The sequence below is a fragment of the Telmatherina bonti genome, assembly GCF_933228915.1.
Source record: "Telmatherina bonti genome assembly, chromosome: 8".
Lineage (NCBI taxonomy): Eukaryota > Metazoa > Chordata > Actinopteri > Atheriniformes > Telmatherinidae > Telmatherina > Telmatherina bonti.
In genome coordinates, this window is record NC_136626.1 from 35,055,576 (window position 1) to 35,079,580 (window position 24,005).

Sequence of the window (24,005 nt, forward strand, 5' to 3'; positions counted from 1 at the left end):
TCAGTCTTCCATACATTCAGAGGTGGCAAAAAGTAGAAGTCCTGCCATATTTCTGGATCTACCTGTACATTTAGAACAGGTGTTTTCACTAACAGGCTGGTTTACCTGGTAAATAAACTCTGCTCATTAAATTGAGCTGGTTTGGTGACGGGTCGGAACAGGACTTTTACCTTCTGGACCAGGATTTGCCACCTCTGTATTTATTTTACAACCAGTTAGAAGCTTGTCCTGTTTTTGTTTTTTTCCTAAGAGCGCCGACCATTTTTGTTGGAATTACGTGCAGAAATGTTAAAAATGGCCCTTTGTCACAATGTTAAAGAATCCTTTAAGAAATTCCTGGATCCAAGCGGTGATCCGGATCAGCACCAACATTAAACCAGTTCTTCCTTTTCACATTTCCAACCAGTCCTGAAAATTTAATGAAAATCCGTCTGTAATGTTTTGAGTCAAGTTGAACTGAAACAAACAGATAAGGAGGTAAATCTGTCGTCTACATTATTACACTGCTTGTACGTCTCTGCTGTTAAACACCAGTGGTCCGTCTGGGACAACGTACTGGAGGGGTCTGCTTTCATGTCTACAAATAGAAATTTAGTCTGTTTTCTTTTCCATGATGCAACCGTTTTAAGTTCTTCTTGACTAGACCCCCCTGAAAAGAGGCAGCATGGGATGCATGCAGTAAAAACGGTCTTTTTACTGACTAGAAAGAAGCAAAGCTAACATGTAGCTTAGCAACATGTTGGGGAGAAACTCAGCTGAAAAATCTACAGACGTCTGTCTCGTCTCGGTGGGACAGAAACTCTGGAAGACGTCTGTCTCGTCTCGGTGGGACAGAAACTCTGGAAGACGTCTGTCTCGTCTCGGTGGGACAGAAACTCTGGAAGACGTCTGTCTCGTCTCGGTGGGACAGAAACTCTGGAAGACGTCTGTCTCGTCTCTGTGGGACAGAAACTCTGGAAGACGTCTGTCTCGTCTCGGTGGGACAGAAACTCTGGAAGACGTCTGTGTCGTCTCTGTGGGACAGAAACTCTGGAAGACGTCTGTCTCGTCTCGGTGGGACAGAAACTCTGGAAGACGTCTGTCTCGTCTCGGTGGGACAGAAACTCTGGAAGACGTCTGTCTCGTCTCGGTGGGACAGAAACTCTGGAAGACGTCTGTCTCGTCTCTGTGGGACAGAAACTCTGGAAGACGTCTGTCTCGTTTCGGTGGGACAGAAACTCTGGAAGACGTCTGTCTCGTCTCGGTGGGACAGAAACTCTGGAAGACGTCTGTCTCGTCTCTGTGGGACAGAAACTCTGGAAGACGTCTGTCTCGTCTCGGTGGGACAAACTCTGGAAGACGTCTGTCTCGTCTCGGTGGGACAGAAACTCTGGAAGACGTCTGTCTCGTCTCGGTGGGACAGAAACTCTGGAAGACGTCTGTCTCGTCTCGGTGGGACAGAAACTCTGGAAGACGTCTGTCTCGTCTCTGTGGGACAGAAACTCTGGAAGACGTCTGTCTCGTCTCGGTGGGACAAACTCTGGAAGACGTCTGTCTCGTCTCGGTGGGACAGAAACTCTGGAAGACGTCTGTCTCGTCTCTGTGGGACAGAAACTCTGGAAGACGTCTGTCTCGTCTCGGTGGGACAGAAACTCTGTAAGTTCGCAGCCACAATCACACATCATGTCTTACTTTTACTGTTTTAATTCCAGCTCTAGAAACTCTGCTGATGTGTCTCCTGTGACTCTGCCTTTGTTTAAAACCATGAAACTCCTGCTGGTTTCCATGGAGATGAAGGTCTTGCTGGTTTCCATGGAGATGAAGGTCCTGCTAGTCTCCAAGGAGATGAAGGAGGTTTTACATTGAAGTATTGTCTCTTCCTGTCAAACTATCTGGGTCCTCATGGTGTCTCTAAGGTGAATTTGGGGTGTTTTGTTTCGTACAGAGACTTTGTGATCATTTTAATCAGAATAAACACATTTTAGATTTGCTGAAAGCGTCTCTGTGGATGAGTAAAAGCAAAGCTGTGCTCACCTTGCAGCCACTACGATGGTCCTCTGAGCAGAGTAAATAGTGAAACAGTGCGGCACCGACCACTCGTTCTCACTTTCCTCAACCTAGAGAAGAAGAAGAAAAGCACAGAAGAAGAAAGAAATTGGAAGAAACAGTTATGAACCTCCAACATTCGACATGTTTTAACATCAGGGACAAAAAGATGGGAACACTAAAAATCCAGTTTCCACACAGAGATCTGGCAAACTGCAGCATCTCCGCATGGAGAGGATTTCTTTTCCGTTACAGATCTGTTCATTTTCACATCAAAGACAGATAAGCATGTCTGACTTGTGTCCCATCAGCACTGAGATGCAGGGAAAGCTGCAGAATGACCAGATTATCAGCATGTTTAACAATGTGCAGGATGGCGGTTTAGCTTGGTCTATGCAGGCGTGGGAGAAGGGGGGGTGGGGGTGTTTTGGCATCCGCTGGCAGAGCTCAGAGGACTTACCGGTGCGTCCAGCACTATGAGCTGCAGCCAGGAATGAAGCAGAGACATGCAGAGTTAAGACACCTGTGCCCTCCCTTCCAAACATGCTCAGTATGTTTTACATCCTGATCTAACTGCTGCCGTTTCACCACTAGGTCACCCCTAACAGAGTAAACAGGGTCAGAGGGGGGGGCCTGCGCCGGCCTGACTCAGGCTGAAGAGGGACGCCTAACAGACTCACAATCATGCCATGAAGCGGCAGCTGTCCGTGCACTTTGAACTGGTTGGTCGCTGTGACGCCTTTGCTTGTGTACAGAAGCATGTCGGAGAACTGAAGAGGGAAAAAGACAAACATGAGGAGTTGTTTCTGTACAAACATGAAGCTGGACCTCCCTTTGTCAGCGTACTAACCAGGAAAAACATCCTTTGCTGCAGCCCCTTCTTGGTCAGCTTGTACAGACAGCCTTCCCGGATGAATTCCTACAAAAAGCAGCAGAAACTGTCAGCATCGGTTTTCCTGCTCCCTCTACCCCCGGATCCGTGGCGGTGCACTAACCCTGCCCGGAGCCGTCAGGTTCTCGATCCCGATCAGGTCTCTCTGCAGCTCCGTCAGCTTCTGGAAGTTCTCCAGCCGGATGAGACTGCTCTGAAGCTGCGTGGCTATCTCTGCCACTTCCTTCAGGGCCTCTGTGAGGAAACAACGACAATCCAAACGCTGATGAAGGGAAAACATTTGGTCTCAATGCATGAAGACTCTTCTGTGACTTTAGACGAGGGAGCAGAAACTCCAGACCTCCTGAGCCAGAGTTTCCTCTGTTTCTCTGCAGGACGCTGACTCAAGACGTCCTTTAGATCTTTGCTCTGACTGAAAGCACTCAGTGGAAGCGGTGTGCTTCAGTTGCGCTCGTCCTGTACTGCATTACTGATAGCAAATATATTCCTGACTTTTAGGTTTAGTTTCTTTCTTTAGTTTCCTTTGTGGGGCATTTTTATTTACCCAACTCATCTCGTGAGTCTCGTGACTCATCTCTTTCTGTCGGGAGCTTCAGACCCGTGGTCGCCATCGCTGCCTCGGCTTCACCACCTCGTTTTTCCAAAGCAAAACAGGAAACATGCCTCCAACGTGATCTGTTAGGTGGTGGAAAATAACTAAGGCTTTGACGATATGCTTTCGTCCCGATACGATTCAGATTTTCTTGGGCGCTGATTTGATTCAACATTGTGATTCTTACAATTCTTCAATGTTGCTGATTTTTGTAGACTAAAAACAAAAATAAAAACAAAGAGAACTTTTTTTTGGGTCATTTTTCTTGATTTCAATGAGGAAAAAAACAAGCCAGTAGCCAGACCATCATTCTGCTGCTATAATGCCCATGAAAACAAGTAAAGATCAACAATAATAAAAAAAAAATAAACAAAAAAAAACAATAAAAATGACAAAAATGTTATTATGGATTATTTTTTTGTATTTGGAAAAAAAGAAGTTTTTTTTCACTAAAAAAAATTATTTTAAAATTGTGAAGCAAAAAAAATCCTGATATTCAATTTTTTAATTTAATTTCCCACCTCTAAAAATAATTGTCCTTAATGTCGTCCTTTGCTGTTGGTAGTTGATGTGGAAAACAAAGACAAGTGCATGAACAACATGACGCCATCACAGTTTTGAGGACGTTCATGCTGCTGGAAATGCAAAAGAGTTCATGTCTTCAGTAAGAGGTGTGCCTACGGTTTTATTTTGAAAAGGCCAAACAGGAAGTCTGTGTTGTTGGTGAAAGTTTGATGGTGCCGACTAGTTTAAAAAAAAAAAAAAAAAAAAAAAAAAAAAAGCTGTCAGTTCTGCAGAACTTCTTTGTGTTTTATGTTTTATAAAAGAAGAGACGTGAACAAGACCCTCGGTTATGTAAACAAAGTAGCACGTGTTGCGTCACAACATTTTCTGTGGCGGTCATGTTTCAGAATCTAAAACCCGGTTGTATGTCCATATGCAGACGTGCAAACAGAGGATTCACACATCTTAACTTTGGCCTGAGTTTTTTAAAACCATCGTTTTTTATGCATAAATCTGTGTTTTGGTGTGGAAGACAGGCCAAATCAGAGGAAAATATCTTTGTTTTGTGAGACACCCGCTACGCGTGGACAAGGCCTCAGTGTAAGAGATGTGCTTCGGTATAACTAGTCCTGTACTGCCTGGTTCAAACCTCCACATCTGCCCAGCGTGTCTCAAATTAGTAAAAATGTCACCAAATCGCTGGAGCTACACACAAATACTTATACAGATATAAAATATACTCTTATGTTTTACTTTAGATGAAATAAACATACACAAACTGGGACAACATACATCATAATAATGTACAATGGTTCTATGATGTCATGAGGGACGCAGAACTGGAAAAAACAGGGATCATTTGCATGTTACAGTTTGATTTATCCCCAATAAAGCCGATCTCATGTCCATATTTTACAACACATATCTAAAATATTAATGAGGTCAGTAACCCTGATTTAACAGATTTAATGTTTGATAAGGTGTTTGATTTGATTTAAGTTCCATTTACATAAAAAATAAACATGAAAGTTGGTTCAGCCCACCTTCACACAATAGGTGGACACAATATACGTCCTGAGGCACTTCCTTCAAGTTTTGTCCAAAAACTCACCAGCTTGCTAAATAGACTGAGTTTATGATAAAAAAAAAAAAAAAGATAATCTGGGTTTTAATGGTCCATAAACTGCACATCATCCGGCCTTGATCATCATCAGTGTCACACTTTGTTGACGGGAGGTTAAATGCTCACCTTTGCAGTCGTCATAATCGCGGTGGGCCGGGGAATAATGCTTGCATAGTCTCTCCAGGATGAGCTTGTAGTGCATGAGGCGCTGGATGGGCTTGAGGAGGAACGTGTTGAGGGGCAGGTAGCACACCTTCTGCAGTTCAAACTCCTTGTAAACCGTCTCCAACTTCTTCAGCCTCTTGGAGGCTTTTTCCAGCTCTGTTAACACCTCATCGTGCTTCTGAAGATAGCTGGTGAATTCCTGCCCATCAAAGCAAACAGGACCATGTTTGTTTCAGCCAAACAGGAGGCATTGCTTCATATGTCGGTAAACCGTTACCTTCAGAGAGGACATGTTCTTCAGCATCACATCACCGATCCTCTGGTAGTCACCCTTCACATGAGCGTTCGAGCGCCCCTCCCTGTAGAAAGTAAAGACATTTAGTTCTTGTTACTGAATCATGAGTCAGGAGGGTCACAGCATCAGATCCCACCTACCAGAGAGCCAGCCTCTGGTCCAGCTCCTTCAGGAAGCCACGGTGGAACTCGTAGATGGGGTCGATGTTGGAGAAGAGGAGGGTCATGAGGCCCTCGGGCATGGCGTTCTCCTTGATCACTGCACTGCGAAACCACTGAGAGCAGCGAAAACACAAACCAGCGCTTTCATTTACAAGCATTTCTCAGAAAATGTTCTAAATTTCATCATTTCATCTAACAAATTCCACTCAAAATCTGCACAAGTGCATACATATATTATACATACATATACACACACATTATATTATATACACACACACACAGGCGGTCCTCGGTTTACGAACGAGTTCCGTTCCTACAAACCGGTGTAACCCCCGAATTCCATATAAGTCGGAGTTTTATCATTAAATACCCCCTTAATCACTTAATAACTATGTACATACACATATTATTCATTATATGAATGCAAAAACATTACAGGCAATAAAAATAGACAATAGCCAGAAGGAAGCTAACAAGGAAGCCAGCAGTTTTACTGCATATGAAAGCTGTTTCAAGTCAGAATAAAACCTAATAATAAAACTAGAACCGTGACAGCAGCTCCGTTGCAGCCAGTTAAAGGAGCCCACTGTTCCCATCAGCTTGTCCCTCTGAAGAGGTCGCCACAGCGAATCATTGCACAGGTGAAATGGCACATGATGTTTTTTGTTTGTTTTTTTTACTGCCGGTGCACGTCCTGATGCAACCCTCTGCATTTATCCGGGCCTCAGAGAACAGTTGTGTCTCCTCGCGGCTGCAGCAGCGTAGGGCAGCAGGACTCAAACTGCAGACCGTCAGCTCAGAAGACAAGCTGCTCTACCACCTGAGCCACTGCCACCTTTTACTGAACTTAATATGAAAATATGTTTTATATGTGCTGGATTTATTTATGGTTCTAGATAAATAAAAAATGGTGGAGACACATTTGTTTGGTTCTTTTAATGGAGTATAAAGTTGTATAAAACATCCAGAGTGAGAAAAAAGATGCATGAAAAACCTGAATAATTGAATAGTAGCTTCCTGAATCCTCATCAAATCATCTAAAATGCGTTAATGCAGAAATCTGTCTCTGTATCAGTTACAGTAAACTAGTTTTTATCCGTTTCCATAGCGACAAACTGGCCGAACATGATGGTGGGGTGTATAGAAGTGACTTTTTTTTTTGTTTTTTTGTCATTGATCTATTTTGTGTTGTAACTGTGCTGAATGGTGACGTCACATTGATAAGGATTTTTTTTTTTTTTTTTTTGATTAGCTGTACATTTGGTGGTAGCTGCGAGCGCTGGATGCTGTTTCCTAAATGCCGCTCTGCAGTCATAACGAATGTCCTGAAGCCAAGATGGTTTTGGTTGCTGCGTGTTTATAACACCGTGCAACCCAGACTGAATTTGTGTTGAATGAAACGTGAAAAGAACAACTCACCACGGTGATGACCTCCAGGTCTTTCAGGTACGTTCGTTCTGTGGTCAGAATCTCTTTGGCAATGAAGTAGGCCTTGTCGGTGGGATACCGCTGAGCGGAGACAGACAGATGGACGTCGACTTAAAAACGCTGAAAGGAAAAATGCTAAACAACACAACTTTCCCTCCCTCCTCTGTCCTGACAAAACGTCCTGTCCAGTTATAATGATAAACTAAATCTATGTGCTTTGTGGTTGTGAGGTGGGGGGTTGGAAGGGTGGGCATGCACGCAGTGTACCTTCCTCCTGCCCTCCTCATCCTCCTCTAGCCTGGCATTGCTGCCCACCTCGCTCAGGATGGGGCTTTGCAGGGGCGACGGCGCCTGGCTGGGCAGGCTGAGGGTGGACATCTGGAAGGAGGGCGACAGGCAGAGGGGATCCTTGGAGTTGAAAGGCGAAAGCTGAAGACCGTCCACCACTGAATCTAGGAGAGAAGAGGAGAAATTAGAAAACTAGAAAGAAGCGGTTCAGTTATCCAGGCAGAAAGAAGGTGAAAGGTAAACTTTCTCCTCAAACCGGCTAAACGTGATCCTTTAACGTGTGAGTTCACGTAAACAGACAAGCAGCAGCAGATTCATGCTTCTGCAACCGGCAGCGAAAAGTCAGATATGCCTGAAACTCACCCCCCCAGCATGTTTACTTCATTTCTTTTGGACAACAAAGCAGCACAACACCGTCAAACACGAGACATCCAGGTTGCAAATCTGACCTCAGCAAGTCTGTTTCAACACTTTCTATCATATCACAACTTTTCTACTCAAGTAAAAAAAAAACAAAAAAAAACACTACAAGCATCACCACAGCTGCTCTTCCACTTCTATCAGGATGGGGGAAAACTGAGGGGGAAGCCTGAAAAAAAGGGAAAAAAAAACCCAAAACAAAAACAGACGGCTCTCTACTCGACCCGGATATAATTGCTCTCGGAAAGACTTAACAGGAATGCAGCTTGTCTGGAGGGCAAACGCTTGTTAATCGTTTATCTGAAAGTGCCTTACAGGGAGCGACACGAGCTTGGGGGGGGGGGGGGGGGGGGAGACGACGGGATGTCGGGCTGGGAGGCAGCGGGACGGACGGGGGTTTGCTGTGGAATGGCTTGGCACGAGGCCTGACCAAACTGGAAACACGCACACACACTCAGCTGGAATTAGGCTGAGGAATGTGATGTACACGTCCACCCCAGCCCCACACCCTCCCTCCCACCCACCAGCATGGAAGTCTGCGGCCTCAAACAGAGAGAAAACTGCTGCGCGCCGCCTTGTTTGTTTACTGGACAGCTAACTGGGTCCTGAAGGGGGGGGGGACATTATTAAAGGAACAAAAACAGGACTTTAAATCATTTCAGATATCTCTAAGAATGACGGAGAAGATCCAGACGGGTTCCTTTAGAGTTTCATTTGCACCTTATTTCAACCAAAAGAAAAAAAACATTACATCCATTCACAGTTCTTCACTGGGAAGTTTTTTTGGGTTTTTTTTACCCCCTTCTCTGAATTTCTTCTCCACTTCTAAGACCGCCGGGGCTTGTTTAAAAGCTTTGCATCACTTCTGCACCTTTAACCTCGGTCTCCATCTCAAAAAGAAGTTTAAGTCTGACAGTTATGGTACCCAAAAGTAATTACTTTATTCTTAAGAGCAAAACATACAAACATTAAGTACAGGTTGGTTTGTAATTAGCAAATACACATGTTCAGGATTAAGTAATGGTTACTTGGTGCCTAAGTGCAGTTAGCTGGTTCTAGTTATCAGCCCGTCATTAGTTAAGCTTTAGTAGAAAGTGGGAAGAATCACATGGCAGAAAGAAGGCATCTGAGTCGGAGTAACGTTCCACACATGAGACTGTAGAGACGCTGCAAATCCACTTCTGCTGTGTTTCTGGCCTTTTGCCAGCCTTCAAAATGACAATGAGAACAGATGAGGGACCGCTGGCGTGATTCCCCATGTAATACATGCCCCCCACACATAAAAACACCTGAGAGTAAAGCATGAGAAACTGGGATAAGTGCTACGAGGCGACGCGGTGCAACTGCTGCAGACAGGGAAACTAAAAGTGCAGAAAACTCTGTGAAATCAAAGCAAAGTCTGAATTTAAAATCGGCAAGTCCAGACTGTCCAGAAGAAGAGATGACATCAGCCGAGTAATAAAAGCCACCTGACCTGAACTGTACAAACTATTAGATCACCATGTTCGACACCAGAATCTAACAGAGAAAACCACCGACGTCTGCGAGGGTCTGGAGAGACGGGCAAATATCAATAAATTAGTGAGGGCAAAGCAGCCGCTCCTATGCCAAACACGCCAAAGTTATTCATATCTAATGTGCAAAAGAGACAAGAGGTTGTACCAGCAGGACATGGTGACAACCAGAAGCATTTTCTGGAAATGGAAAAGTTTGATTTCCTTCTACTTTTTATTCATGAAGCAGAAAAAAGTGAGTGTACATGGTTTCCTGCAGCCTTGCAGAGATGTAAGATGATACATTCATTGAGAATAAACGAGTCAAGAGGGCACCAAATGGCTCAAGAGTGCACTGTTTACATTCTTTGATTCATCTGAATATGAAGCAACACCGTTCATTCGAGCCAGATGTGGGGATTTTTGCAGTTTCTTTTTTTTTTTTATGCTGAATTTTTCAGACACCGCGAGCAGAATAAACAAAGCAGCTGACTGGCGGTCGGGATGCCAGAACTGCAGACACCGGTCTCTGCCAGCAGGTGTCAGCGGGGTGCAGACGTGAAAATGGAAACCGACTCCAGGATGGCCTGTTTTCATAGTTTTTGTTCCTTTTTTTTTTTTTTTTTAAATGACAGGGGCCCATAAAGAATCACTGAAGCAGGAAAGTTACTGGTTTCATTTTTACCCTGAGATTACAGACATCAAATGGAAAAATCCATGTAATAAATGAGATATAAAAACCTCTAATGGTAATAATGACAATAAAGCAAGTTTGTATGTTAGGATTTGTTTTTCTTTTATCTCACAAATGGATCAATGGATAATTCTAACTATGAATAATAAAAAATGACCTCATTAACAAGCCTCCTTACCTATTATACTTAGTTTAAATTGACACTATAATGTGCGGGAATCCAAAGTAAAATGGCGATTGTTTCCAAAGATGGCTGTATTATGTACACAAAGATGGGATGTAAACACAGTAAGATGCTCCTATACTGATCTGTACACTGTTTCAGGGAAAAATATGTATAAAAATATATAAAGCTTCAAAGTTGGCATTTGCTCAGGAAATAAGCTGAATGCATGTTAAAGATTTTCTCTGAGATATAAGAGATATGGCGTTGACGAATATCACTCCGATTCGAAACCAAGTAGTCAGAGTAGTGGATGTTTGTGTCCATGTTATTCCAGCTGGCAGCATCTACATGCACATGCCTTCAAACCGTAAAATAGTGCACAGAAACAACGTGGATACAACCGTCAAGATGGCTGAACGCCGGCTAAAAATAATCTGATGTGTTGAAGAGACTAAACTACATCAGGGATCCTCGAGGACCGGTGTCCGGCTGTGTTTTCCAAGCATCGCTGCTGGAACCCACCTGACTCTGACAAGCTCTGCATGTGTCTGCTACAACCATATTGATATGAATTAGGTCTGTTGCAGCAGGGACACTGGGAAAGCCTGCAGGACACCGGTCCTCGAGTATCTGTATGAGGATCCCTGATCCCTCCTACATCGTGAAATGTTTTTAACCACTCAGACTATGTTCTCTGTAACTGGACAACCCTGGATTAAGGCTTCAGGTGCTCTAAGGACTTTACATTTGAACATGCGGGGATGCAGACGGGTCTGAGAGCGCCAGGGTCTGCAGGTCGTGGCACTGAAGGAGGAAGTTCTCTATCCCGCTGCTCCCGGTCAGAGGATTGCTATAAAACAGGTTCTGCTCAGGAGGAAGGACGCTGTCAGAGCCCCAGTCGGAGTCTGAATCTGAGCTGCCGTTGCCAGAGCCCTCGGTGGCAGTGGGCGGGCAGCTGAGCTGCTCCATCTGCTCCACCAGGTCACTGAACTGGACGGCGGAGCTGCTCTCGGAGCGCACCGAGTACGCTGGGAAATTGACCATGGAGCTGGCCTCCGACTGGATGTCAGACCCCGGCAGGCGAAGCGAGGAAGAGTCGGGGCCTCCGTAACCGACCGACATGGACTCGCCCGCCGAGCTCAGCCCCAGGTTGTCCAAGGAGCTGCACTCTGAGCGGTTGTTAACCAGCGAGCTGGTCTCAGAGTGGCCGACAAGGCTGTCGGGGAACATATTGGGGTTCCCGTTCATGTCCTCGATTCCGACACTAAACATCCTGTCCTTGCTAAGGTCAGACTCCTCCACAAAATCAAACTGATGTAGTTTATCATTAAGCCTGTAAGAATAGGCCTCGGCCCCCCCGCCGTAAAAAGAGATCTGAGTGGGGTCATCGTCGATGAACTCCTCTGTGACCTGCAGCGGCGAGCTGCACATGGAGAACATGGGATTCTGCTTTGTGCACAAAAGCTCTGCTTCAAAAGCCTCAGGTGAAAGAACCCCCTTCCTTTTCCTTCCACCCCCTCCCACTGAGCACCCGGTGCTCCTTCTCCCCCCATGCTCATTATCCTCATTGCCATTTCTGGAGGGTTGCATTTGGGAAGTGCTGCTCTCTACACACACAAACAAGGAGCTGCAGTGTCCTGCTGCCTGATTGCTAGGGGCACCTTGAAAAGAGAAGTTTGATGGGGGAGCAGCCTTGACAGGGTCTTCCTTCGGAGGGCTGGGGGGTCTAGTAGCTTGCAGAAGGGACTGAAGCTGCTGCTGCTGCTGGGGAGGTGCTGGAGACAGGTTCAATGTGGACAGAGGTTGGGGCTGAGGTTGCAGCTCTGTTCGTGGAAGAACGCCGGACATGTGAGCTGGGTGGAAGGACACAGAGGAGGAAGGAGAGAATGGAGCCCTAAAACTGTCATTGAACGACAAACTCTGGAAGAAAAAACACATAAAGGACAAAGGACAACACAGAATGAAAGAAGAGAAGAAAAAGATAGAAGAGGAAGAGGTTAGCTTGTCAATCAGTGAAATTCATGCCAAGTTTCCGTTTCACATCGTGGCTCTGCTTACCGGTTTTGGCACATCTGATGTAAAGGAGCGAGCAGACATTCTTATTTTACTGTTCCTCCTGAACCACAAACAGAAAAGAAGAGTCCAGAAGGTCAGAGAGACACATGAAACGATTTTTATTTGGATTAAAAAAGGAAAATTAAGAACTCAGCATCTGTTTTATCAAGTCCACCTGTTTAACTGCTTGTTAAAACTGTTATCAGCCAATTACACTGCAGCAACTCAACACATCTAGTCATGTAGACATGATGAAGACGACTTGATGAAGGTCAAACTGAGCGTCAGGATGAGGAAGAAAGGAGATTTACGTGACTTTGAACGCAGCATGGTTGTTGGTCTGAGTGTTTACTGGGATTTTCACACACAACCATCTCTAGTGTTTCCAGAGAAGGTCTGAAGAAGAGAAAATATCCAGCGAGCAGCAGTTTGTCTGGACCAGAATGTCTGGTTGATGTCAGAGGTCAGAGGAGAATGGACAGACTGGTTGGAGATGATGGAAAGACAACAGGAAGTCCAGTAAGCACTGGTTCCATCCAAGATCTGCAGAGCATCATCTCTGAACACACAGGGGGGGGGGGGGGGGGGGGGGGGGGGGGGTTGTCACAAGATCTCAATCTTTAGAACATCTAGGATAAGGAGGAACGGGAGAGTCTCATCATGATGAGGTGGAACGGGAGAGTCTCATCATGATGAGGTGGAACGGGAGATTCTCATCATGATGAGGTGGAACGGGAGAGTCTCATCATGATGAGGTGGAACGGGAGATTCTCATCATGATGAGGTGGAACGGGAGATTCTCATCATGATGAGGTGGAACGGGAGAGTCTCATCATGATGAGGTGGAACGGGAGATTCTCATCATGATGAGGTGGAACGGGAGATTCTCATCATGATGAGGTGGAACGGGAGATTCTCATCATGATGTGGTGGAACGGGAGATTCTCATCATGATGAGGTGGAACGGGAGATTCTCATCATGATGAGGTGGAACGGGAGATTCTCATGGTGATGAGGTGGAACGGGAGATTCTCATCATGATGAGGTGGAACGGGAGATTCTCATGGTGATGAGGTGGAACGGGAGATTCTCATCATGATGAGGTGGAACGGGAGATTCTCATCATGATGAGGTGGAACGGGAGATTCTCATCATGATGAGGTGGAACGGGAGATTCTCATCATGATGAGGTGGAACGGGAGATTCTCATGGTGATGAGGTGGAACGGGAGATTCTCATCGTGATGAGGTGGAACGGGAGATCCTCATCGTGATGAGGTGGAACGGGAGATCCTCATCATGATGAGGTGGAACGGGAGATTCTCATCATGATGAGGTGGAACGGGAGATTCTCATGGTGATGAGGTGGAACGGGAGATTCTCATCATGATGAGGTGGAACGGGAGATTCTCATCATGATGAGGTGGAACGGGAGATTCTCATCATGATGAGGTGGAACGGGAGATTCTCATGGTGATGAGGTGGAACGGGAGATTCTCATCATGATGAGGTGGAACGGGAGATTCTCATGGTGATGAGGTGGAACGGGAGATTCTCATCGTGATGAGGTGGAACCGTAGGTTCTCATCATGATGAGGTGGAATGGGAGATTCTCATGGTGATGAGGTGGAACGGGAGAGTCTCATCATGATGAGGTGGAACGGGAGATCCTCATCATGATGAGGTGGAACGGGAGATTCTCATCGTGATGAGGTGGAACGTGAGTCTCATCATGATGAGGTGGAACGGGAGATCCTCATCATGATGAGGTGGAACGGGAGATTCTCATCATGATGAGGTGGAACCGTAGGTTCTCATCACGATGAGGTGGAACGGGAGATCCTCATCATGATGAGGTGGAACGGGAGATCCTCATCATGATGAGGTGGAACGGGAGATCCTCATCATGATGAGGTGGAACGGGAGAGTCTCATCATGATGAGGTGGAACGGGAGATTCTCATCATGATGAGGTGGAACGGGAGATTCTCATCATGATGAGGTGGAACGGGAGAGTCTCATCATGATGAGGTGGAACGGGAGATTCTCATCATGATGAGGTGGAACGGGAGATTCTCATCATGATGAGGTGGAACGGGATATTCTCATCATGATGAGGTGGAACGGGAGATTCTCATCATGATGTGGTGGAACGGGAGATTCTCATCATGATGAGGTGGAACGGGAGATTCTCATCATGATGAGGTGGAACGGGAGATTCTCATGGTGATGAGGTGGAACGGGAGATTCTCATCATGATGAGGTGGAACGGGAGATTCTCATGGTGATGAGGTGGAACGGGAGATTCTCATCATGATGAGGTGGAACGGGAGATTCTCATCATGATGAGGTGGAACGGGAGAGTCTCATCATGATGAGGTGGAACGGGAGATTCTCATCATGATGAGGTGGAACGGGAGATTCTCATCATGATGAGGTGGAACGGGAGAGTCTCATCATGATGAGGTGGAACGGGAGATTCTCATCATGATGAGGTGGAACGGGAGATTCTCATCATGATGAGGTGGAACGGGAGATTCTCATCATGATGTGGTGGAACGGGAGATTCTCATCATGATGAGGTGGAACGGGAGATTCTCATCATGATGAGGTGGAACGGGAGATTCTCATGGTGATGAGGTGGAACGGGAGATTCTCATCATGATGAGGTGGAACGGGAGATTCTCATGGTGATGAGGTGGAACGGGAGATTCTCATCATGATGAGGTGGAACGGGAGATTCTCATCATGATGAGGTGGAACGGGAGATTCTCATCATGATGAGGTGGAACGGGAGATTCTCATCATGATGAGGTGGAACGGGAGATTCTCATGGTGATGAGGTGGAACGGGAGATTCTCATCGTGATGAGGTGGAACGGGAGATCCTCATCATGATGAGGTGGAACGGGAGATCCTCATCATGATGAGGTGGAACGGGAGATTCTCATCATGATGAGGTGGAACGGGAGATTCTCATGGTGATGAGGTGGAACGGGAGATTCTCATCATGATGAGGTGGAACGGGAGATTCTCATCATGATGAGGTGGAACGGGAGATTCTCATCATGATGAGGTGGAACGGGAGATTCTCATGGTGATGAGGTGGAACGGGAGATTCTCATCATGATGAGGTGGAACGGGAGATTCTCATGGTGATGAGGTGGAACGGGAGATTCTCATCGTGATGAGGTGGAACCGTAGGTTCTCATCATGATGAGGTGGAATGGGAGATTCTCATGGTGATGAGGTGGAACGGGAGAGTCTCATCATGATGAGGTGGAACGGGAGATCCTCATCATGATGAGGTGGAACGGGAGATTCTCATCGTGATGAGGTGGAACGTGAGTCTCATCATGATGAGGTGGAACGGGAGATCCTCATCATGATGAGGTGGAACGGGAGATTCTCATCATGATGAGGTGGAACCGTAGGTTCTCATCATGATGAGGTGGAACGGGAGATCCTCATCATGATGAGGTGGAACGGGAGATTCTCATCGTGATGAGGTGGAACGGGAGATTCTCATCGTGATGAGGTGGAACGTGAGTCTCATCATGATGAGGTGGAACGTGAGTCTCATCATGATGAGGTGGAACGGGAGATTCTCATGGTGATGAGGTGGAACGTGAGTCTCATCATGATGAGGTGGAATGTGAGTCTCATCATGATGAGGTGGAACGGGAGATTCTCATCGTGATGAGGTGGAACCGTAGGTTCTCATCACGATGAGGTGGAACGGGAGATCCTCATCATGATGAGGTGGAACGGGAGATCCTCATCATGATGAGGTGGAACGGGAGATTCTCATGGTGATGAGGTGGAACGGGAGATTCTCATCATGATGAGGTGGAACGGGAGATTCTCATGGTGATGAGGTGGAACCGTAGGTTCTCATCACGATGAGGTGGAACGGGAGATCCTCATCATGATGAGGTGGAACGGGAGATCCTCATCATGATGAGGTGGAACGGGAGATTCTCATCATGATGTGGTGGAACGGGAGATTCTCATCATGATGAGGTGGAACGGGAGATTCTCATCATGATGAGGTGGAACGGGAGATTCTCATGGTGATGAGGTGGAACGGGAGATTCTCATCATGATGAGGTGGAACGGGAGATTCTCATGGTGATGAGGTGGAACGGGAGATTCTCATCATGATGAGGTGGAACGGGAGATTCTCATGGTGATGAGGTGGAACCGTAGGTTCTCATCACGATGAGGTGGAACGGGAGATCCTCATCATGATGAGGTGGAACGGGAGATCCTCATCATGATGAGGTGGAACGGGAGATTCTCATCATGATGTGGTGGAACGGGAGATTCTCATCATGATGAGGTGGAACGGGAGATTCTCATCATGATGAGGTGGAACGGGAGATTCTCATGGTGATGAGGTGGAACGGGAGATTCTCATCATGATGAGGTGGAACGGGAGATTCTCATGGTGATGAGGTGGAACGGGAGATTCTCATCATGATGAGGTGGAACGGGAGATTCTCATCATGATGAGGTGGAACGGGAGATTCTCATCATGATGAGGTGGAACGGGAGATTCTCATCATGATGAGGTGGAACGGGAGATTCTCATGGTGATGAGGTGGAACGGGAGATTCTCATCGTGATGAGGTGGAACGGGAGATCCTCATCATGATGAGGTGGAACGGGAGATCCTCATCATGATGAGGTGGAACGGGAGATTCTCATCATGATGAGGTGGAACGGGAGATTCTCATGGTGATGAGGTGGAACGGGAGATTCTCATCATGATGAGGTGGAACGGGAGATTCTCATGGTGATGAGGTGGAACGGGAGATTCTCATCATGATGAGGTGGAATGGGAGATTCTCATGGTGATGAGGTGGAACGGGAGATTCTCATCGTGATGAGGTGGAACCGTAGGTTCTCATCATGATGAGGTGGAATGGGAGATTCTCATGGTGATGAGGTGGAACGGGAGAGTCTCATCATGATGAGGTGGAACGGGAGATCCTCATCATGATGAGGTGGAACGGGAGATTCTCATCGTGATGAGGTGGAACGTGAGTCTCATCATGATGAGGTGGAACGGGAGATCCTCATCATGATGAGGTGGAACGGGAGATTCTCATCATGATGAGGTGGAACCGTAGGTTCTCATCATGATGAGGTGGAACGGGAGATCCTCATCATGATGAGGTGGAACGGGAGATTCTCATCGTGATGAGGTGGAACGGGAGATTCTCATCGTGATGAGGTGGAACGTGAGTCTCATCATGATGAGGTGGAACGTGAGTCTCATCATGATGAGGTGGAACGGGAGATTCTCATGGTGATGAGGTGGAACGTGAGTCTCATCATGATGAGGTGGAATGTGAGTCTCATCATGATGAGGTGGAACGGGAGATTCTCATCGTGATGAGGTGGAACCGTAGGTTCTCATCACGATGAGGTGGAACGGGAGATCCTCATCATGATGAGGTGGAACGGGAGATCCTCATCATGATGAGGTGGAACGGGAGATTCTCATGGTGATGAGGTGGAACGGGAGATTCTCATCATGATGAGGTGGAACGGGAGATTCTCATGGTGATGAGGTGGAACCGTAGGTTCTCATCACGATGAGGTGGAACGGGAGATCCTCATCATGATGAGGTGGAACGGGAGATCCTCATCATGATGAGGTGGAACGGGAGATTCTCATCGTGATGAGGTGGAACCGTAGGTTCTCATCACGATGAGGTGGAACGGGAGATTCTCATCACGATGAGGTGGAACGGGAGATTCTCATCATGATGTGGTGGAACGGGAGATTCTCATCATGATGAGGTGGAACGGGAGATTCTCATCATGATGAGGTGGAACGTGAGATTCTCATCATGATGAGGTGGAACGGGAGATTCTCATCATGATGAGGTGGAACGGGAGATTCTCATCATGATGAGGTGGAACGTGAGATTCTCATCATGATGAGGTGGAACGGGAAATTCTCATCATGATCTGCAGCAACTTCGTGATGCCTCATTCCAATATGGAACAAAATCTCAGAGTAATTTTTCCAAAATTTTGTTAAACCTTTGACACTAAAGCAGTTCAGGATGAGCCAACGCAGCGCTGGAAGGAGGACCTGATAAAAGTGGATGCTAAGTATATTTCCAAACACTCACCTCTGGTAGGGGGTCCTCTTTGCTCCATTTTCCCTGACATATTCCACAAGCTGCTTCTGAGTTCTTCCACTGACAGACAGAGTTTTGTATTAATAACATGAACATATTCAACATTTTAGACAAAAAAAAGCCTGAAAGTCTATTAAAAAAAAGAAAGAGGACACGTATGTAGTTGCTGGTGCCAAGTTAATACCTGTATCTGAAGGAAGACCCTCTGGTGAAGAGGATTGCTTTGGATTTGGGTTGTGGTTGATCAAACAAACGGAAAAATGAGTGATACTCCACACAGATCTTCCAAAAGATTTTACATTGGTCTCGACTGGCCATCATAAATTCCAGGGTATCTTGATGAGGACCCTAAAAGAAAAAGTACACAGTAATCTGGAGGTCTTCACAGCAGATACAACAGCCAAGATGAAAACATGAAAACGTACGTGGACTTCCGGGTGGAGTTTGATCAGGAAACGTTTCCTCTTGAAGCTCAATTTGCGAATTTTGGACCAGTTGAAAGTATTAATCTTTGTGTTGCCCTAAGAGAGAAAAAGACACATAATGGTTGGTAACACCATTAGGGGTGGGGGTGTTCAGTCACAGAGGACACCAGGTAAAGGAACAGTCATCACCTGAAAAACCTGAAGCCCCATGTGAATCACAGCCAGGTTGATCTTGGTACCCTCCCGGTCAGCTGCTGGATGGAAGCGGACGCCGTACATTTCCAGTTTACGGGCAATCTCCAGGATTTGGAAGTCTGATTCAGCTGGAGTTTGACCACTGGATTTCAACAAAAACAGAAGAAATGCCATTAACACTCAGCGGGTTGCAACTTGCCCTCTTCGTGGAATGATGTGACGGGTAGAGGGTTAATTATTAGGCCACTTTTAAAACCTGAGTTTTCCACAAACTATACAAAACAATGAAAGCCAATCAAATGAACCAAGATCTGTCAGCGACTGTACAATCACAAAAGCACAGATTTATGATCAAGTATCACTGAGGAGAGGGGTCTAAAAAAGGGTTCTGTTGCAAAAAACAACAAAAACTGAGACATAAAACAGAAAGACTGTAAATTATAGTGGACCTTGTGTGGTTAATGAAAATATTTTAACAGCTCTCAGGTCATGAAACTGAGCTCAAATTGTTGAAACCATGTAATAAAATCTGAAAATTCTGCTTTCATTCTACCCCTGTCCCCTAAATTTGGCCAAAAAATGTTAAAATAAGTTTAATATTTTTTTTTAAACTCTTGGATGAAACACAGGGTTTTACTGTGAATATACAGCACCTAGGCTGACTGGTTTTCATTTAGAAAACTGAACAGTGGCTGATACTGGGAACTGTAAATCTACAGATTACACACACACAAAATACATAATAAAGCAACATGATATTGTGATTTGGGTGCCAGAGAGTGTGACCTTAAATCCTACGCATTATCTAAAACCATGTGATTACAACCAAACAGCATGTTAGGAAGACATATCCATCCAATCATCACTCCATTCTAAATTTGTTCATCCTTTAAGCGGCAAAATCTCCTTACAGCCCTCCCCTGCCCCACTGGCCGTATGGCTAATAGACTGGCCAAAGTGAAGGGATTAGACCAGCGAACTCGCTGCTTGTGCTTCCACACAACCAACAGAGGGAAGAGATTAGCTGAGGTCTTCAGAGCTGCCTAATTAGAGCCTCTATTGGCCATCAGATAGCACTGTGCTTCCAAGGAGGCTGAAGGTGGGAAAACTGGAGGAAGCCTTCATGTGGTTGTATTGGTAGAACACATGGTTGTCTCAGTAAAGTCAGCTCATCAGTGACCACATAAAAGAGCAAGGACGTGCCACTGCATTATAAATTCTCAACACTGTGATTTTGAGTTGCCATAATGGCCTGGTGAGTATGAGGTGTGCTGAAGACTGGAAGCAGCCACATGTAGTTAATGGCAACTTTCATATACGCAGCCCTGCAATTAGGCATGCTGGTCTGAATTTACAATCCAGTCACTTTTCAAACAAAAATCCACGGTAACCATCTTACTTGGTCAGAGCAACAACTAGATTATCATCAACCTTGATGTTAGATGCCAAATATGACACATCGACTGGTTTGGTTCATCTGCGTGTCACCATCTTTCTTCATGGGTGGCTGGAGCTTGGGAGGAAGAACAGTTGGCTTGCAACTGGAAAGTTAGGAGCTCGATTCCAGGCTTCCCCTGACAATGTGCCAAAGTGTCCTTGGGCAAGACACTGAACCTCAAGTTGCCCCCCGATGTGCCTATCGGGCTATGAGTGTGTATGCAAGCCGCTTTGGATAAAAGGGTCTGCTAAATGACTTTAGACTAGAATAGAATAGAATAGAATAGAATAGAATAGAATCTGTCCAGCTGACTGCAAGCCTGATAACATCCACCAGTATCTAGCCCAGGGTGACTCAGTTCGGTCCTTCGAGGGGTGCAATCCAACAGGTTTTCAATATATTCCCATTGGATGAAACCAACACAATTCATTTGAATCAGGTGTGTTGGAGCAAGGTGACATGGAAAACCTGCTGAAGTGCAGCCCTTATTGGACCAAAGTATGTAGCTTTAGAGTAAAAGCGGTTTTCATTTCCATATAAAATAAATGCAGGTTTTCTTGTACATTGGCTCTGATTAGCGTCAATGACAACACAATGCCTGGGTGCAACACTGATTTGATGGGCGGAGCTATTCAAGGAATAAATCACTAGTTTGGTCACCATACAATATATCACATGAGTAGAATATTTGTTATTGGACAGCTGCAATTATGGGCTTGAGACACGGCAAATGACAGGGGAAATTACTCGCCATCCAATGAGTGCGTTTCCATCACACCTAGAGTTGCGCAAAAATTAAACATCGCAAGAAAAAACTACTATTGGAAACACATTACGGAAAAAGTCTCAAATATCGCTAAAAAGTCTTTACACTCTCATGAGGTGTTTTTTTTGGATGTTTTAATATAGAAACATATCACAAAGTGTAATAGAAACACTTTTTTAGCATTTTCGTGTCCCCGGACGTGACGTGAGGTGGGTGTGTGTGTGTGTCATGTGACCAGTTCATTTCCGGTAAAGACAGCGTGGTTTGACACAAACAACAGCGAATTTTAGAGTTTTAGAAAAAGAAACCGAAGGAGAAAAGCTTCAAAAAGCCGTTGGAGTTCCTCAGAGTTCTGTATTTGGACTGATACTTTTCATGTTGCGCATGCTTCCTTTTGGTAATATTCTGACAGCGCGTTGCGTAAATTTTCATTTCTAAACAGAAGATACTCAACTATACTCCATGAAGTTTGAGGACACGTGTTTGTCAGACAACATGTCTTGAATATATGAGAGCTGTGCATGGTCGGGATGGAATGGAGGAATTTTCCATTGGTCTTCCTTAGCTAGGCTATTTTATATGAACAAAGTCATTCAGAGCTGAACTAATGTAATTTATTTTTATTGGATCACAAATGAAAAGGCTTGAACTGATTATGTTGGTAAAGTAACTTATTGAACACTGGAGCTATACAAATAAAGCTGAATAGAATCCATGTCCAGTAATGTCGCGAGTTCCATTCAAACATGATAAACAAGCCTAAGTATGCCGTGATTATTAGACCCTGCAGTCAAATGCAGCCTGTAGATGCAGTGAGATGCCATTGCTTTAGATCAGGGCTCTTCAACACTGGTCCTCCATGTTTTAGATGCTTCCCTGCTACAACATATCCCGTTTAAATCAAATCTATCCAAAACGCTGTCATGTTTTGCATAAAGATTCATTAACCTGAGTCACCGAGATAACCTGGGGCTGCTTTAGATGGCAGTTCCAGGCTTTTTCTCTATTTTTCTGCCCAAACACCAAGAGCCAACACTGCAATGCTGAAGTTTCAGACTGTGTGCCTACATTAAAAAAAAGAAGTCAAAACACATGACTCGTAAAGAAAAAAATAACTAGATGAGGTGTTACGGACACCGCATTAAGCGGGGTCAAACTAAGGGATATGTAAGCGTCACAGCAAACTGAGTTAACATGATCATGTGAAGACGGTAATCAACTCCTGTAAGCTGCACAAGAGAAATACAGAAGCTCCTGTCTGAGTCTGTTCTGTGGCAACGATGGCATAAAGTCCACCGGTATGTCTGATTTAACGGCATCAGAGTCGCCATGTTTCATCAGAAACGCTTCGGTGAAGTAAGGAACCGAGGAAAAGGTGCAATCAGACGATGAAGACCTGGACCAGAAATGTAAAGACAGCGTCACAAAGACCAGAAAGAAAACGACTTACAAATGTCGGCGGTGGAACTCCATGATTCTCTCTTGCACTTTGTCTTGGTAAGGCAGCAGCTTGTTTATCCTCAGGAAGTCCCTGTCTGCCGCGTCATCATAGTCACCGATCTCCGCTGGCGTTTACATTAAAAAGAGGAAAACATGAGTTTCTATTTACTAAAACATCTTTTGAACATTAGACTTGCAGTGACTTTAAACTATTCCTCATATCAGTCATCCAACATTTACTTTTAAAGCAATAAGGTGAATTAAAGTATTTACTCCCTAACAACATATGCATCGTCTACATCAAGAAAAACCTGAAGCTAATCATGTAAATCACGAATAAAAACATACACTGAAGAAGGTGAGACGCCAGCAGGGCTCCGGTGTTCTCCGTGCAGATCAACCTGCCCTCCATCAGATCTCTTTTCATCTGCAAGGAGAACAAATACCTGAAGAAAAGAAAGTGAAAGTTTAGTGTATGAAATAAGCAGTTTATTGTGGATACAAACACTTAAAATTCCAGGTTTTTGTTAAGAAATTAACTACGATTAATTATCTAAAAACCTTAATTCTCACCGTTAATGTGACCTCTGATCGGGAAATGCAAATAAAAACCAATTCTAAAAGGACATGTAGAAAACTAGAAGCATTCTGGGAGCGCAGACCTCCGCCAGGCCATCAGGTCATTCACCTGATAAAAACCCCACAAGGCCCAACAGCACACACACTTTCTAAACCATCTTCTTCTTCTCTGGTTGTTTCCTTTTGCAGGTTGTGTGTCAGATACACGACTCCACACAATTTCTGGTGGGGTTGCTGCAATATCTGCATGAAGTGACGGCTGGATATCAGTCTTCTGCAGAACTGGGCCTTAAAGACACGACAGAACTTTTACCATTTTTCCCGTGACAAGCCCCCCTATCGACGGCTAACCCAGCCTCCATCCTGCATCCTCCCTGACCTGTTAGCTCTCTCCAGCCAGCAGAAGATGATCTCAGGATGACTCGTTTAGTCTCTTTTAAACTTCTTGCGTTTCTTGTGTTTATACCATGAAGTAAAACTCTTCTGCAACGTTGCATCGTCCTGGATGTAAAGGTTTTATAGAGGTGGTTTCTCAGCCGTGGCTCTAGAAATGCACATGATAGATGTCACTTTTCGTCATCATCAAGTCCGGGACGTGGAGTTTTAAGGTCAGAAAGTTTCCTAATGCAACTGTAACAAATGAAACAAATGGTGATAATAGTCTTGAAGTTTATGATATTTTCTCTCCCAGCTGCAGCCTGGGTGA

General features: G+C 45.3%; 1 protein-coding gene across 3 annotated transcripts in view; it reads right to left on the reverse strand.

The window, feature by feature from the left end:
• The window catches only part of farp2 (FERM, RhoGEF and pleckstrin domain protein 2), a 79,461-nt gene that overhangs the window by 37,151 nt on the left and 18,305 nt on the right, over nucleotides 1-24,005 (reverse strand). For all 3 annotated transcript variants that reach the window (XR_013771418.1, XM_079244869.1, XM_079244868.1), the window contains exons 6-22: nucleotides 23,069-23,166; nucleotides 22,731-22,845; nucleotides 19,071-19,218; nucleotides 18,882-18,977; nucleotides 18,641-18,804; nucleotides 18,448-18,516; nucleotides 12,305-12,362; nucleotides 11,908-12,166; nucleotides 7,453-7,637; nucleotides 7,177-7,266; nucleotides 5,737-5,870; nucleotides 5,579-5,660; nucleotides 5,263-5,500; nucleotides 3,021-3,151; nucleotides 2,876-2,944; nucleotides 2,706-2,795; nucleotides 2,014-2,096 (exon numbers count right to left, since the gene is read on the reverse strand). Coding sequence is in view for 2 of the 3 variants with exons in the window: in XM_079244869.1 (XP_079100995.1) it covers nucleotides 2,014-2,096; nucleotides 2,706-2,795; nucleotides 2,876-2,944; nucleotides 3,021-3,151; nucleotides 5,263-5,500; nucleotides 5,579-5,660; nucleotides 5,737-5,870; nucleotides 7,177-7,266; nucleotides 7,453-7,637; nucleotides 11,908-12,166; nucleotides 12,305-12,362; nucleotides 18,448-18,516; nucleotides 18,641-18,804; nucleotides 18,882-18,977; nucleotides 19,071-19,218; nucleotides 22,731-22,845; nucleotides 23,069-23,166 (2,109 nt within the window). In the remaining variant the exon portion in view is untranslated. The remainder of the gene's footprint in view (nucleotides 1-2,013; nucleotides 2,097-2,705; nucleotides 2,796-2,875; nucleotides 2,945-3,020; nucleotides 3,152-5,262; nucleotides 5,501-5,578; nucleotides 5,661-5,736; nucleotides 5,871-7,176; nucleotides 7,267-7,452; nucleotides 7,638-11,907; nucleotides 12,167-12,304; nucleotides 12,363-18,447; nucleotides 18,517-18,640; nucleotides 18,805-18,881; nucleotides 18,978-19,070; nucleotides 19,219-22,730; nucleotides 22,846-23,068; nucleotides 23,167-24,005) is intronic.